Raw genomic sequence first — 16,770 nt, 5'->3', positions numbered from 1 at the left:
GTTTGTGAGTTTGAGCCCTGCCTCGGGCTCTGTGATGACAGCTTGGAGCCTGGAGTCTGCTTTGGATTCTGTGTCTCCCTCTCTCTCTGTTCCCGCCCCCCCCCCTCAAAAATAAATGAAGATTAAAAAATTTTTTAAAGATGAAAATATAAAGTGATGGGTCAATCACAGACGGATGGGCTAGCAGATGAGCATATGGATGGCTAGATGGACAAATAGATAAACAGATGAGTGGATGGATGAATAGACTAACAAGTAAATGGAAGAATAAATGAACGGCTAGATAAACTGATAAATAAATAAACATATGGTTGGCTTGATGGGGGGATAGATGGATGGACATATAGACAAAAAAATAGAATGGTAGGAAAATGAATGATGGACAAACAAGAAAGGTTTGTAAACTGGGAAGACTAGACTGACATTCAGGCATTGGCAAGGAGTGGGGAAACTGAGAAATCTGGGCTGAGAATAGAGCCCCTAGGGATTTGGAAGAAGTGGTACTTGGGAAACTGGGAGGGGAAGGCGTAAGGACCCAGGACCATCCTCTGATGGAAGGGAAGCTGGTGTGAAGGAACTCAGAGGGAAAGGACAAATAGCACTATGCTGAGGACCTTGCCCTAGAGCCCAGCCCCAGGCTGGATAGAACACAAGTGTTGGGGACCCTGGACCCAGAAGAGCCAGGCCTGGCACTCTGCTAGATCAGAGCTCTCAGCCAGCCAGGCTGACCCCAGAAACTGAAGGCCCCTAGTAGCCACCACCACCAGCTCTGACCCCAAGCAAGTGACTGATGGCCACATGGGGGTCTCAAGAGCACTGGGCATTTGTGGGGTTAGGGGTTAGGGGGCGTCAGCAGGGCGTGGGGGCAGCAATGGCCTCCCTGTGGTAGAGCTGGCCTTCCTCCCTCCCACTCTTTCTCCCCACCCCAGCCTCCAAGACCGCCCCTCACAGTTCCAGCTTCCTCTGGGCAGGGGGCCTGGCCCCCATAGCCTCCCAGGCCAGCCCCTGGAGCACCACCTGCCCCAGCCGGCCAGAGACTTCCTGTCGCGCAAGAGATTTATGCAAACGGGCTGGGGCGGTGATGTCACCCCAAGGGGACTATCTCCCAGTGGCAGGCCCTTCGATAAAATCAGGAACTTGCGCTGGCCCTGCAATGTCAAGGGAGGGGGCTCACCCAGGGCTCCTGTAGCTCATGGGGCAGGCCTGAGCCCTGAGCCCGCCCTGAGTTCGTCCCAGCCCCTGACGGGGCGCCCCATCCTGAGGGGCTCCGCACTGGCCCCCACCGAAGCAGGGGACCTGACCGGCTAGGAGATCGGCTGGATGTTACAGGCGTGCAAAATGGAAGGGTTTCCCCTCGTCCCCCCTGTGAGTACTGGGACTCCTCTACTGGCTCGACCCTCGGCCCTCAGACGCCAGTCCGCCTGCCCTCCAACCCACCAGCCAGCTGCCCTCCCGGTTAGCTATCAGTGGGACATTGGTGTTTCCTCCCTGGAGCTCCTAGTCTGAGATCCAGCGAGGGGGCCATTGGTTTCTTCAGAGCATGCCCTGGCGGGCTGAGGGCTGGGCTCATGGTGGGGCTGTGATCGGTGGGGCCTGAACGGTTATTTATAGACTTGGGTGCTTTAGGGGCTTGGGTGGCAGGCCGAAGCTCCTGGGCAGGGTGTCGGGGTGGGGATGGTGAGGGCAGTGGCAGAGAGGTGGCAGAGGAGGAGATGGGGAGACTGGTGTGGGGGGAAGCCAGTCCCCAGGACAGTAAAGGCTTAAAGGACAGGAGGCAACAGGCCAGATGTCTCAGTCCACGGCCCCAGGTGCTCTTGGAGACTAAGGCCGCCTTATGTCTGGGTTCCCGGTGCCCAGTCTGGAGCCTGGCACAGGGGACATGGTTGTTGACCCAAAGATCTGGGCCTTGGACCGGCTCTCCCCAAGGGCTGGGGCTGGGGCAGGGGCAGGGGCAGGGGCTGGGCGGCAGCAATGAGTAGAGCAGAGACTAGGATGGCAGTTTGGTTGGTGCCTTGGCCAGGGCGTGGGAGAGGAGGGCAGGCGCTGGAGCTGGGCCGATCCTGGGGCTCAGCGCAAGGGTGCCGGGACAGGACCTGGTCAGTGGATACCGGAGTTCCGGGCGGGGGCTGAGGCTGGGGCAGAGACTAGAGGTGAAGCAGCAGGAGTCCCAAGGGACCCCTGGAGGGGAAGGGCAGGTCCCCACCACTCCTGCTGTCTGTGACAGTTAAAGCCTCAGGCAGATGCAGACCTGGGCCCCTCAGAGAAGACCCCTCTCTCTCTCACACCCCATCCCCACTCAGCGAGCGTGGGGAGCCCTGGGAGAGACGGGAAGGGTTTGGCAGGGCCTGCCCACCTGACTCAGCTTTCCCGGCTTGGAGGCTGCTCCCTCCCCCCACCCCACCCCAGTCAGGCCTCGGGCCCAGGGAGGCACCCCAGGCCTGACATCCTGCTGTTGGGCTGGGCTGCCTGGAAACCCAGTGCTGGGCTCCTGGCCTGACACAGACCACCCCAGCCAGCCGGCCCTGGAGCTGGGCCCGTCCCACCCTCCCCCGCCCATCACCAAGAAGGAGAGGAGGGGGCAGGCAGGGGGTGATGGAGGTGGTCCCAGGAAGAGCCAAGGCCGCCTCAAGAAAGCCACAGGCCCAGGAGCTGGACCGCAGCGTCTCTGACCCTTGACCTCTCAATCCCTGAACTCCAGACACAGCTAGGCAGGAGGCACAGCTTCTTGGTTTGCTATGCCAAACCCCTCAGAGAAGGGAGCACTCCTGGGAAGGTGGGCTCCCAAGGCAGCCCTGGCCCCCAACCCAAGCTCTGAGGGCCTGAGTAACTGTTGTGCAATCCCTGCGCGCACACTGCGGGGGTGGGGAGAGGCCTGAGGACTGTTGTAAAGACTCTGCGTGTGTGCGTGTCCCTGTGTTGCACCAGGATGCAGAGGAGCCAGGGCTGGAGGGGCAGGAGGGGGAGGAGGCCAGGGAGGCGTGGGGGGGAGGCCGAGGACGGATAGGGGTAGAGAGGAGGACAGCTAAGAGTGAGGTATGGTATAGGGGGAGGAGGGGGAGAGGAAAGAGTGGAGTGGAGGAGGGGGAGAGGGGGATAGGGAGGAGTGGGGAGTGGAGGGGGAGGAGGAAGAGGGGGAGGGGTAGAGAGGAGGACAGCTAGGAGTGAGGGGTATAGGGGGAGGAGGGGGAGAGGAAAGAGTGGAGTGGAGGAGAGGGAGAGGGGGATAGGGAGGAGTGGGGAGTGGAGGGGGAGGAGGAAGAGGGGGAGGGGTAGAGAGGAGGAAAGGGAGGAGTGAGGGTAGAGGGGGAGGAGGGGGAGGAGTAGAGAGGAGGACAGGGAGGAGTGAGGGGCTAGAGTGGGAGGAAGGGGAGAGGAGGACAGGGAGGGGTGGGGGGAGCAATGAGGGGTGAGGGGAGGGAGGGGAGGGGAGGGAAGGGAATATCCCAGTGGGTGTGTCAGGAGGAGGACGGAGGAGGGAGAGGGAGAGGACCAAGGCTCTAGCTGGCCCATGGCCCCCGAGCCTGCCTGGAGAGCACTATACAATCCGTGAGTGTGAACGGCCACTGGTCATCATGAGGGTGCCTGGGCCCGGGCGTGGGCTGTGGAGACTGGCCGGAGGACAAGCATGTGTGCTATGGGGGTGGGTGTGTAAGTGGAGCGTGCGCGGCCATGACGGTGCGGGTACGAGCCTGAGTTCAAGGTGCTTGAAGGCAAGTGTGAGGATACGTGCGGTAATTCAAGTGACTGCGTGTGCCTACAGGGTGAGTGCACAACAGTGCGTGTGAGTGTGACCACAAGTGTGTGTGAATGTGAGTGACCTGTAGAATTAGGGCAAAGGTGAGCGTGGGTAGACTGTGGGTGTGAGTTCACACGTGGGAGTGTGCGTGTCACGGGAGCGTCTGTACATTTGGAGGTGTGGATGTGAGAGTTCCCGTGTGAGATGGGGACCTGGGGTGCAGGTGTCCGTGTGGAGTGTGGCTGTGCAGGGGAGGGGGTGCGGGGAGGCCATGCTCTCCTCTCAGCCTTGGTCCTCCTTTGACCTCTGACCTTGGGGGGTCCCTGTCAGCCCCTTTCTGCAGGAGCCGAGGGTCTTGCTCTCCTGTCCCCACTGCGGCCTCTCCCAGGTCAGGCAGAGAGAGGGCTGTAGGCCTGATGCGGTCCCCTCAGTGTGAGAGGGTGGTGTGGCCCCAACATACCGGGGGCTGCCAACCTGACTGCGGTTGTCCCGCCACCATCCGAGTCCTGACTGCCTCCTCTCTCAGCAGCCATCGGAAGACCTGGTTCCCTATGACACGGACCTGTACCAACGCCAGACGCACGAATACTACCCCTATCTCAGCAGTGATGGAGAAAGCCACAGCGGTGAGTACAGGGCCCTCCCCCGCCCCCGCGTCCCCAGCCTGGCCTGGGCACTGAGGGAGAAGGGAAGGCTTCTTTGGGATCCTGAGAATTGGATTAAACTAGCTTTCAAAGGACGTGAGCTTACTACTCTAAACCCCCACGCCCCACACCCCCAGCCTGCATTTATTGAGCATCTTTGGTGTGCCAGGGCACGAGGGTAGCTTCGCCCACGTTTATCATCTGGTCCAGTCCTTGTGGCCTTTCACAAATGAGGAAACGGAGGCTCGGGGAGCTAAGTGACCTGTACAGAGTCACGCGGCCGGTGGGTGGAACCCAGTCTGTCTGCTCCAGGTCCAGGGCTTTCTCCTCTCCCCCTCCCCCCAGGCCCCTTCATCCTCTCTGTTGTCCTCACCCCCTTGCCCCGAACTCCACGTGGGGCGGCTCTGCTCCCTGCTTTGTCCTTAACTTCCGTTGACATTCGGGGCTGGAGAATGTCTTTGTTGCGGGAGCCTGCCCTGTACATGGTAGGCTGTCTAGCAGCATCCCTGGCTTCTACCCACTAGATGCCAGAAGCACCACCAGTCACGACAACCAAAAATGTCTCCACACGTTGCCAAATGTCCCCTGGGGGGCAGAATCACCCCTGTTTGAGAACTGCTCACTAAGGGAAAGGCTCTGAGGTCCCCCTCATTCAGCAGGGGCTGGAGCCCCAGTCTGCTGGGGTGGGAGTGACGACGAAGTGTGGGCCAAGGGTCCTTTTGTCCCAGTCTCGCTGCCCATCCCCCGGCCCAGCCTCGACCCTGGAGCAAATTCAGGGTAGACGGGGACAGGCATTAGGTGGCTGGCACCTGGACAGGGCACTGTGAGAGGACACCCAAAGGGGATCTCGGTGTCTCCATGGGACCCCTGAGCCCAAGTGAGAAGGCCTAGTTAGCAGGTCTTCATTGGGGGATTCTCTAGGATTCTGAAACCGGGGCAGGCCAGGCACTGGGGTGTCCGCAGCCCCAGAGGGAGAGGCAGGTCGGGTGCCACAGCGGAGGAAGGTTTCACACTGCCAGGCCACACCTGGGGGCCATGTCCTGGAAGTAGGTGGTAGATATGCCTCCAGCCCTCATGGGGGAACACACAGACTTCTTTCAGAATCCCAGGGCTAGGAAGGTTGTAAAGCATCCTTTTTTTTTCATCCTTTAAAGCTCATTTATGATTCTGCAAGCAAAACGATCTCTTTGTGGAAAAGCCAGACAATTTAGAGAGAAAGTCTCCCTCACCCACCCCCTCCTCCCATCTCCCCCAGCCAGGATCAAGGGTGGGTCTCTGTGACCTAGAGACCAGCACTGGTGGCCCCTGCCCCTAGCAGTTCAGGACCCGAGAAGGTCCCTCTGGCCTTGAGGACTGGCTCCCCCTGGTGGCTCCAGGCAGCAGGACGGCCAGGTCTCAGCAAACTCAGCGCGGCCTGGGACTGCTTCCAACATTAGGGACCTTTTCCCCTCTGGCCTAACCTCCAGTCAGTTTCACTGGGTTTGGGGTCATTTCCTTTGGGCCCGCTGCAGCCTCAGTGTCCCCTCTTGTAATATGAGGGTGTGTGCACGCATCTAGAAACCAGCTAGACCAGGGGCTGGGGCTGATGAAGTGAGCACTTTAGAGAAAGTGCTTGTGCTTTCCTGGCTCGGTGCCCAGGCAGGTCCCTTATATCAGGGCTGGGGCTCTAGGAATGACTCTTGATTAGATGCCCGAGCACCCTGTTTTGGTCATGCCCGATTCCTTCGGAGACTCCTCTGGAGTCCGTGGGTGTCCTGGCCCCTACTCCCCACCCTACACCCTACTCCCCCCACCCCCCACACACCCCCTGCCCCATCATCGCCCATCTGGGCATCTCTGCTGATCTGTGCACCTGTTCTGTCCTTTCCTAATGAAGACCCAAGAGTAGAGACACCCCACATTCTTCACTAGTTCCTGCATGTCCTCTGGGTTTAGCCTTTTTTTTAGGTGGTTGAACTTATTAAAAAAGCACTGGGGTTGGACCTGGGTCTGATCCCGGTTCCATCACTCACCAGTGTGTGTGACCTTAGAGCAAGTGACTTAACCTCTGGGAGCCCTTGTTCCCTCATATATGGAAGTGAGAGCATGGAAACACTGACCCCGTAGAGGTGTAATGATTCACTGAGTTAATGCACAAAAGGTGCGAGGGGCTGAGCACAAGGCCCAGTGAGCTTTCGGGTCAGAGTATGTTAGCTTTACTCCTTCCCCCAGTTGGGGGAGAGGAAGCAGCTGGGAGAGTGGGAGACACACAGAGGGCTCTGTGACAGATCCACTGCGTCATTTTCAACTGACCTAGGTGACAGTCAACCAACCAGCCACCCACCCCTTCCACCACTCACCCCTGCGGCCACCCACTCATCCTCCCAACATTTACCATCCTTCCTCAGGCCCACTCATCCCCCATTTTTCCATCTACCAAATAGCTTCTGATTGCATGCCATGGGCCAGACACCATTCTAGCCACTGGAGTTTCTGTGATAAGCAAGCCACACAAAGCCACTGCTCTCACAGAACTTACATTCCAGTGAGGGAAAAGGCGGCAGTCAACTAAGCAGACAGGCAATAAGCAGTCTTCTAAAAAGCAAAGTAACATAAGGCAGAGTGCCTGTGTTAGGGGCTACTTTCATTCGGGTGGTCAGGGAAGGCCTCTGAGGAGGGCAGTTGAGGTGAAATCTGAGTAAAGAGAAGGAACACGCACGCAAAGGTAGAGAGAACTGCAAATGCAATGTAGCATTGACCTTGAGAGAGGGCCTGGGTGGCCGGGGCACGCAGGGCGTAGTGGAGACCCAGGGAAGCCGGAGGGACCTGCGGAGGACAGATCACACAGTGCCTGAAGGCCATGGCAGGAGTTTGGGTGTTATCCTACAAACAATGGGAATGGGAAGCCATTGGAGGGTTTTGAGCAGGGGAATGACATGATCTGAATTGTGTGTGTGTGTGTGTGTGTGTGTGGTGAAAATCTAAATAAATTTTAAACCCTTAATTTTTGATTATTAAAATAATCAACAACAGCTTTATCAAGGAAAATATTTCCCTCTTCCCAACTTCCCTCCCCACTGACGGCACCTTAGTCAATCCCTGTAGACATTTTATTCCACATTTATGTTCCTGTACATCTGTCAGTGCAGACATACACATATGCACATTCTGCTCACCCCACAATGGAATCGTAGCCTCATGCTATTCTGTAAGCTGCTGCTTTTTACTAAAGCTTATCATCGGCACTTCTTCATGACATAGTGGCCCGGCGGGGATGGATGAAAGCTAGTTGTCCAGTCTTTCTATCACAGCACTAAGTAAATGTGCACACGAAGATATGAAAGAGAGACTTGGTACGTTATTCGTTTATTCACTCATAAGCATTTAATGGGTTCCTTCTATACGCTGGGTGGAGATGAGTCTGGCTTGAATTTTTCATCTTGTCCTATGAAAGATGAGACTTTGGCTCTGTAGTCATTCAGAGCACACACTCACCCACACTTCACACATACCCAAATGATTATACAGTAACTTTGTTCCATTTTATTGATGTAATTGATGCACAATGCTGTGCGGGCTTAAGGCGTACTGCATAATGAGCTGACGTATGTAGATATTGTGAAATATCCCTCACCTCATATAGATACAAAAAAGTTTTTCTCCTTGTAATGAGAACTTTTAGGATCTATTCTCATAGCAACTTTCAAATGTGGTAAAACCTTGGACTGCAAGTAACTTGTTCTGCCAGTGTTCCACAAAGCGAGAAAATATTTCTAATACATTTTAACTTGATATACAAGCGATGTCTTGCAATACGAGTCATACGTGACACTGAATGTCACATGATCTTGAAATTCACTTTGATATACAAGTGCTTTGGATTACAAGCATGTTTCTGGAACGAATTAGGCTCGCTAACCAAGGTTTTACTGTCTACCATACAGCATTGCTAGCTGTGGTCACCATTGCGACCCAGTACTCATAACCAGAAGGTTTTTTTTTTTTTTTGTAAGTTTTATTTATTTAAGTAATCTCTACACCCAGTGTGGGAATCAAACTCAGAACCCCGAGATCAAGTATCACATGCTCTTCCAATAGAGCTAGCCAGGTGCCTCTTATACGTAGAAGTTTGTACCTTTTGACCACATTCCTCCAATTCCCATGACCCTGGCCCTGGCCCTCTAGCAACCGCAAATCTGATCTCCTTGTCTATAAGTTTGGGGTTTTGTTTTTTGGTTTAGATTCCACACATAAGTGAGATCATACAGTATTTGTCTTTCTTTGTACAGTAACTCTTGTTACATCAGTATCTGAATTTTCCAGGAGTATGGCCATGTGAAGATTACTCACAGCTGAGCCATATGGTGTTCTTTGACTACCTGTACTTGCTCATCCTTGAAAAAGAGAATGAGGGGCAGGCTAGCAAGGAGATAGTGCCCTCTTCCTGGAGCCAGGCTACTGGGATTCACACCCCATCTCCCCGTTACTATCTGGGGTGATCGTGGGCAAGACATTTCACCTCTCTAGGTCTCAACTTCTTCATAATGATACCTACTTCATAGGATTGCTGTAGGGATTGAATGAGTCACTGTATGTAAAATCCTTAGAACCGTGCCTGGCACATAGCGAGTGCTATGTAACATGGATAGGAGTTGTTATTCTTTCCTCCCCCCCCACCCCAATGTTTATTTGTTTATTTATTTATTTTGAGAGAGAAAGAGAGAGAGGCAGAGAGATAGAAGGGAGAGAATCCCAAGCAGTGTCAGCACAGAGCCCGACGCGGGGCTTGAACTCACGAAGCGTGAGATCATGACCTGAGCCGAAATCAGGAGTCAGATGCTTAACTGACTGAGCCCTCCAGGTGCCCCAAGAGTTGTTATTCTTCTGACAACAGTCTCCTAAGAGACGGTGTGTGGGAGGTACGGTTTTGTTTGCTTTTTTCTCATATCTTTATGATTAACAGGGTATAGAAATCTAGGCTGAAAATCCTGTTTCCCTTAGAATTTGAAAGCATTTCTCTATCTTCTGGTCACTAGAGTTTTTCTTTTGAAGTTGGATGCCTTTTTATGTCCTCTGTTTTGAATGTAGACTAATTTGTTTTTGTTTGTTTTTCTGCTTGTTTACTTTAGTTCTGTCTCCCTGCAAGTTTTCAGTGCCTTCTTCTCCTAACACTTACTGGTTCCACTGAATAAGCTTTTTAAAAAGTCACTCTGGCTGCTGTGGGAGAATAGATGGAGAGAAGATCACAATCAGAACAGCGAGAAAGCACTGGGAGGAGACTACTGGCATAATCTAGGCAAGAGATGGCGGTGGCTTGGCCAAAGGTAGTGGCAATAGAGAGAGAAAGAAGTGGACAGATTCAGGATAGATTTTGAAGGCACGGCTCATCAGGTTTACTATTTATTATTATTTTTAATTGTGGTAAAATATACATGATGTAAAATGGTAGTTCTATTTTTCATTTTTGAGGACCTCCATACTGTTTTCCACAGTGGCTGTACCATGCTGTATTCCCACCAACAGTGTAGAAGGGTTCCAATTTCTCCACATCCTCATCAACACTGGTTAGCTTCTGTTTCTTTGATAACAGCCATCGCAATGGATGTGATAGGATTTGCTCTTTGCAGTGGGGTTGGTGAAGGAACCAGAGTTCCAACGTATGACTCCTTCCCTCCATCTTTCCATCTTTCCATGTACTCTTCTATCCTTTCATACCACGCACAGTCCACCCATCCACCGATGTGTTCTCACACTCATCTAATCTTCCACTCGTTCAGCTTTCCGATCGTCCTTCCCTTTACCTGTCAAACCCTCCATCCATCTCTCATGGACCTATCCATCCAATAAATATATACAAAGCATCTTTTGTACACCAGGCACATTGCTAGGTGCTATGGAATCAATAAAACACAAGTCCTACCAGATTTATTATTTTAACAGGGGGAATAATGAAAACTTTAACAATTAGGATACAAAGTAGAGAGTGACAAGTATGATGAAGCCTGGAGCTCTCCACTCTTGGGGCTTCCGGTTCCCTTAATCTGAACAATGTGCGGGAAGGCTGGGCTTCAGGACCCCTTGTCCAGTGGTCTGTGATTTCCTAAGAAGGTTTTTGTTTGTTTGTTTTGTTTTATTTTGTTTTTATCAGCCCTTGTCTTAATTCCTTATCTTCCTTCTCTGTCTTGATCTTACTTCTGCTCCCCTGGGGAGAACCCTGGGCTTAAGGCTGGGATTCCTGTTCTGAGGAGATAAAGTCAACTGAATGACACTTAAGGCTTTGATTTTGAGTATGTGTGTTGTTTTGAATATGACTTTATTTTTGTCCTGGTGACATACAGATATTAGGAGCACCAAATATACTGAGGAAGAATAGAGATGGGTGGGTAAGACTTTGGTCCCAGGTAATGAGAGGTCAAGATGAATGGGGTCACTGCTGGCAGGTTAGATGATGGATGGATGAATGAAGGGAATGACTGATGATGAATGGATAGCAACTGGTGGGTGCATGATGGATGGGTCGATGACAGACACTGATGGGTGGATGGGTGAATATGGATGAATGAATGCATGATGGATGGGTGGAAGACGGATGAATGATGGTGAGGGGTGGATGATGGTAGACAGGTGCATAAGAGCAGTCGATAAAGTCGGCGCCACCATCGGTCTTAATTAAAGCTTTAATTAACAGTCTTGTTCCTCAGAAGTTGTATGGTATACTGGTAGTTCAGGCCCTGGAGGCAGACACAGGTGGGTTTGGATCATGACTTTACCAATGGCTGTCTGTGGACAACGGACTTAATCTGAGTCATTGTTTCCTCATGTGCAAAAGAAAGATCATACTATAGTGGCCACCTTGTCAGAGTTGGGGTGAGGATTCATGAGAAAATGTGGATTAAGTACTTAGCATAGTGCCCAGTACCTAAAAATACATGTTAAAAGCTAACTCTTATGGATCATTTGATCGAATATTTATGGAGGCCTACTGTGTGCTGGGTGGCCTAATAGGCTATAAAAAGGAGGGTCCAGAACTAACTCCAGATATGCAAATGGAATTATATTCTTTTGAGGTGCAGTGTTGTGCTAAGGAGGCATGGTGCAGGATGACCCGGGGAACCCATTGAAGGGACAAATAGGGATAAAGCAATGCGTTTGTGAAGTCCTCTATAAATGAGGTCCAAAGAGCCCAAGAGTGCTGACTTTCGCACTATGAAGGCTTCCTTGTATTGTGTCCCTTCAGAGGCCCCCATACTCAGAACGTTTCTGTCTACCAGACAGCGTTTATTACATAATTGCCTGAACACCCAAATCAAGGGTAAAGGCGAGGTTTCCGTTGGGCCTTTTGAAACTAATTGTAGCTCAAGAGTCCCATTTGCAGCTTTCAGAGGACCCTGGGGCAGGGTTCCAGAGTGTCAGTGAGTGCAAGAACCTCCTTAGGGCCCGTTAAATTCCAGTTCCCAGCGCTTCTGATTCACTGGATCTCCAAGGAGGGGCCCAAACCCCCCAGAGCGACTCTGGTGAAGGTGTACTGAGACCTCCATGGGAAATGCTGGCCTCAGGCTGGGATTCCAAGAATGAGCTCACGGGTCTCATGCGAAGCTAGAGCAGAGGTGGGGAGCAGGAGGGAAAGAGCAGTCGGGGGCCCCTCACTCCACACCTGGAAGGTTGCAGGCATGCGGGGTCCCCTGAACCCTGGAACCATAGTGGGTTTGAGGGTGGAGGTCGGTGGGCAGGATAAAGCATTGTGCCAAGATCTGGACAGTTCAGCCCAGGGTGGGGGAGGTGAAAATGGGAGGGGCCAGAGTGGGGCCGGAGGGCTGATCTATCTCTAGAGAGGAGCCTGGATTGGCTCACCAAATCCCAGAGCCCCCAAAACAGCCCATCTCTAAAGCACAGAGCCAACTGTCCTGGGCAAGGGGAGAGCTTCTGGGTCCTGCTTACTCGCTGCAAGATGAAAATACAAATTAAATGTTGTTTTGTTTTCCCTTCAGGTTTAGATAATTTTGTGGAGGAGACTCAGGGAGAGTTCTCAGGAGGCTAGAATTCATTCATTTATTCATTCATTCACTCATTCAGGAAATGTTCGTTGAGTGCCTGCTGTGTCCAGGCACTGGGAATAAGGCGAGGACGAAACCAGTCACTGTCCACATGGTACAATGCTGAGGGCCCAGCTCTGGCCTCTGGGAGACGGTGACAGCCAGGCTCACCGAAACTATTTCTCTGGGCCACTGAGATGGCAGGGAACAGGAGGAAGAAGAGGAAATAAATAAATATATATGAAAGTATCTGCCACTTGCTCAAGTGCTAATCCGGGTTCTTTAGAATAACACATTAATTGTATTAGTAACAGGTAATGTTTATTGGATCTAATTTCGTGCAGGGTTCTATTCTAAGCACCTTGAAGGCGTTTGTTCATTTAACCCTCACAACAAGACTACGAGATGGGTATAATTATTAGCCCCATCTTACAGATGAGGAAACTGAGGCTTACAGAAGTGGAATGACCCCCCCCAATAGCACACGACAGAAAATGGCAGAGGCAGGATTTGAGCCCAGCTCTGTCTGGCTCCCAAATCGTGTACCTTCTCTCTTCTGTGCCATGTAGACTTGTAGAGGTGGGAGGGTGGGCTGCCTGGATTGTGGGATCACTACCCAGTCGGGTCCCTACTTTTAGACTGGGGAATTGGAGGATCAGGGAGATAAAATAGCCTGTCTGGGGTCACGCAGGAATGCCACCACAGAGCAAGATTAGAAAGCAAGTCTTCTGATAACCATTCGAAAGCCAAAAAAACACATATTTTTGGGACGTGTGAGTAAATAAGTATGTGCTTGTATGTGAGAAAAAAAGGACGAAGATAGACACACACACACACACACACACACACGGGGCTGGTGGTGGTCCCCATGTAGGGCTGTGCACTTGTCCCCGAGACGCTACTCTGGCCTACCATCTCTTGTCGCTTTATCACCACATCTTCTTTTGGACCCCAGACCGTACCCAGAAACTCCACAGACATGTGGCAGGTTTTTGGTTTTTTTCCTGGAAAAGATGCCCAGAGAAACCATGTCCTAGTCCCAAGCCAGGGCTTCCGATGGCATGTGGCTGTTCCCCAAACTCAAATCCACCCCACCACAGATTCTGAAAGCACCTATGGGGGAGTTTCCAGGAGAGCCCTTAGTCCTGGTAACCTCACTGGAAGACAGACGCAGCTGTCCAAGGGCATGGCTTTGAAGGGGCAGCACCGTGGGCCTGGGCAAGTTCTGGTGTGTGAGGAATGTCAGCCTTGTGACTTTGTCATCACACCTGGGCCATGTGACAAGACCCGTGTTTGTGTGACTATGGGCTCAGGAACCACCGGTTTTCGCAGGAGCTGGGAGGGAGGGAATCAGCACCCGCTGAGGGCCTGCTCTGGGGCTGGGAGTTTTTACAAATGTGAACTCATTTGTATCCTCCCCGTCACTTTTATCCCCATTTTACAAGTGAGTCAACTGAGGCCGAAGAGGCCCATGCATGTGCCTGAGGTCACACAGAAAGTGAACGGCAGAGCCAGGACCCGTGTCCTTGTGACCGCCTGGACACAGGACAAAAGGGTTGCCGGGAATGCCGGCTTTGGCTCAGGCCTGCCATCGACGGGGCCTCTGACTGCGGGCATGTTAGGCGGCCTTGCCACACCTCAGTGTCCTCCTCTGTAAAATGGGGATGGTAAATAGCGAGGTGGGGGTGGGGGCGAATGAATGTCAACCCGGAGCCCGGCCCGGCCTGTGCTAACAGCCCCCTGTGGCCTGACGTCGCTTTTTTCTCCACTGTGGTCGCCTCTTCCCGCCCCGCGCCCTGCGCTCACGGCACGCCGCCCGGCCGTCCCTGCAGACCATTACTGGGACTTTCACCCGCACCACGTGCACAGCGAGTTCGAGAGCTTCACCGAGAACCACTTCACGGAGCTGCAGAGCGTGCAGCCCCCCCAGCTGCAGCAGCTCTATCGCCACATGGAGCTGGAGCAGATGCACGTGCTCGACACCCCCATGGCGACGGCCCACGCGGGCATCGGCCACCAGGTGCGTGCGGCCGCGGCTCCCGTGGGACCCGGCCTGTGGTGAGGCCGGCGCTTCACAGGAAGCTGACACAGGCTCTTACTCAACTCGGCTTCCTGCCCCACAGCGCCAACGGCGGCCGGAGCCCCAACGGCTGCCTCCTGACCCTCTGACTGACCTCGTGACCCCACACCCTTATCTCCTCCGGCTCCGCGATGGACAGAGCCCCGATAATTCCCACCCTCCAGTGAGCTGCCTGACCTCAACGGCCCTCCTGATCCCCACTGTGATCCCCATCCACCGGCCCCTCGTGGATCCTAGTCGCTGGAACTGACCTCCACTGGCCTCCACCGACCCCCTTTATTGACCCTCCTCAGCCCCACGGACACCCCCACCCCGATCAGTGACCTCCGTTAACCTCTACCACCCCTAGCTGACCTCTGCTGGCCCTTCTCTCACTGTTCACCCACTTATTAAATCCCGGTCGCTCCCATCCCCGACCATCCCATTGGCCCCTCTTCACTGCCACCTCTGATCCCAAGAATGCCAGGCCATATGGCACCTTTGCGCATATGAAGAAAGGGTGCCCTTTCCCCTGGCCACGAGGCCCTGAACTGGGAGCCCAGGGAGGGCCTGATTCCAGCAGCCCCTGGTCCCCCACAACCCACTCCCTGTGTGTAGTTGACCCTGCCTGACCCCTGTAACCCGACTGACCTCCAACTTCCCCAGCCTTCTCCCAAACTTTTCTGCCCCTTGCTGGCCTGCCCCCCTCTTTACTCCCACTTCTCTTGCTCAGATGGCCCCTCCTCAGCAGCTCTGAGCTTTGAACCGGCCCTCACTGACCTCAACCCACTTTCCCTGCCTTTCCAGGTCTCCTACCTACCCCGGATGTGCCTCCCATACCCCTCCTTGTCCCCGGCACAGCCTAGCTCGGATGAGGAGGAGGGCGAGAGGCAGAGCCCCCCGCTGGAGGTGTCTGACGGGGAGGCTGATGGCCTGGAGCCAGGGCCCGGCCTCCTGCATGGGGAAACAGGTAGGGCGGCCCCGCCGTCCGGCCCAGCCCTGACCCTGGCCATAGATGTGCCCCATGCACCCCAGCCAAGGGCACAGCAGTCACACCACAGAGCTGAGTGCGGTGTCCGTATCTGTGAGCGTGTCAACGTTTGCTAAAGTGCGCACTGCATCTGAGACCATCTGTACCTCTCCGTGTGTCGATGAGAGTGCATCTCTGTGACCGAGCCCGGGAGGGTGTATGTGTGTCTGAACCTCTCCGGGCTGCGTGTGAACGGGTGTGAGCGGGTGTGAGTGCCAGGCGTGGGGTGAGGGAGCCCACTCCTCGGTAGACCACCCCCCACCACCAGTCCCTCCCCAGTGACCAGCCACCCCCAGGGGGACCCACATCAGGGGGAGGTGAGGGCGGGAGCCCGTGTTAGGGCACTGACCACCTCCCACCCACAGGCAGCAAAAAGAAGATCCGCCTGTACCAGTTCCTGCTCGACCTGCTCCGCAGCGGGGACATGAAGGACAGCATCTGGTGGGTGGACAAGGACAAGGGCACCTTCCAGTTCTCGTCCAAGCACAAGGAGGCGCTGGCACACCGCTGGGGCATCCAGAAGGGAAACCGCAAGAAAATGACCTACCAGAAGATGGCCCGCGCCCTGCGCAACTATGGCAAGACGGGTGAGGTCAAGAAGGTCAAGAAAAAGCTCACCTACCAGTTCAGCGGGGAGGTGCTGGGCCGCGGGAGCCTGGCCGAGCGGCGCCACCCGCCCCACTGAGCCCAGGCCCACAGAACCCGCTGGGCCCGCCAGGCCTCCCCGCTGGCCATAGCATTAACCCCTCGCCCGGCCCGGACACAGGGAGGCAAGCTCCCAGGGGCCAGGGGCAGGACTGTGGCGGGCCGGGCCTTGACTCACCCGTCCACTCCCTCCTCCAAGCCCGCTACCCACGGCCTCTCCTCACCTCCCACCAGGACTCCAGCCCCAGCTCCAGGGGGCCACCTGGGCGTCTGACCGCAGCCAAGGGTCAGCCTTGCTTAGTACAACCTGGGGTGCTTCCTTGGGAGTTCAAAGTCATCAGATTTGTATAAATTGAACCCTCCTTCTTAAGCGTTTCTCCCTTCCCACACCCCTCCCTCGTTAGCTTCCTCAAGGAACAGTTATTAAAGTTATTCTCAGTGAGTCCTCTCGTAGCACAGAGTCTCCTTTATGATTTTTTGGTGCATCTTGTCTGGGCGACCCCGTCTGATCTCTCTTTTTCTCATACGTCCTTTGGGCATTTACTGCCAGTGCTGGGTAGGGACATCAGGACAAATGACACACAGCGCCTGGCAAGGGGTCAGGGCTGGTGAAACGACAGGTCCTTGTTTGTTATCAGGGGAAT

The 16,770-nt window shown here is 54.1% G+C and overlaps 1 protein-coding gene across 4 annotated transcripts; it reads left to right on the top strand.

The window, feature by feature from the left end:
- Positions 1 to 1,086: 1,086 nt before the first annotated feature.
- On the top strand, positions 1,087 to 16,579 carry SPI1 (Spi-1 proto-oncogene). 4 transcript variants are annotated; one of them, XM_042957335.1, is made up of 6 exons: positions 1,087 to 1,365; positions 4,263 to 4,362; positions 14,225 to 14,412; positions 14,516 to 14,635; positions 15,259 to 15,421; positions 15,847 to 16,579. In XM_042957335.1, the coding sequence occupies exons 1-6, from the start codon at positions 1,321 to 1,323 to the stop codon at positions 16,164 to 16,166; spliced, it is 936 nt and encodes a 311-aa protein (XP_042813269.1). In that variant the 5' UTR covers positions 1,087 to 1,320; the 3' UTR covers positions 16,167 to 16,579. The 4 variants fall into 4 exon arrangements, with proteins under 4 accessions (XP_042813269.1, XP_042813270.1, XP_042813271.1 ...); XM_042957336.1 differs by having other exon boundaries at positions 1,089 to 1,365; positions 4,266 to 4,362; XM_042957337.1 differs by lacking the exon at positions 14,516 to 14,635 and having other exon boundaries at positions 1,092 to 1,365.
- The last annotated feature ends 191 nt before the right edge of the window (positions 16,580 to 16,770 follow it).

Source organism: Panthera tigris, chromosome D1 (assembly GCF_018350195.1).
Source record: "Panthera tigris isolate Pti1 chromosome D1, P.tigris_Pti1_mat1.1, whole genome shotgun sequence".
In the NCBI taxonomy this organism is placed as follows: domain Eukaryota; kingdom Metazoa; phylum Chordata; class Mammalia; order Carnivora; family Felidae; genus Panthera; species Panthera tigris.
The sequence above is the reverse complement of the archived record's forward strand: the minus strand, read 5'-3'. Positions and strand labels throughout refer to the sequence as shown.

Coding starts and splice junctions, on each gene's coding strand:
- SPI1 (XM_042957335.1), top strand. CDS start 1,321: ATGTTACAGGCGTGCAAAATGGAAGGGTTTCCCCTCGTCCCCCCT. Junction 14,413..14,515: donor ACGCGGGCATCGGCCACCAG/GTGCGTGCGGCC, acceptor CCTGCCCCACAG/CGCCAACGGCGGCCGGAGCC. Junction 14,636..15,258: donor CCGATAATTCCCACCCTCCA/GTGAGCTGCCTG, acceptor CTGCCTTTCCAG/GTCTCCTACCTACCCCGGAT.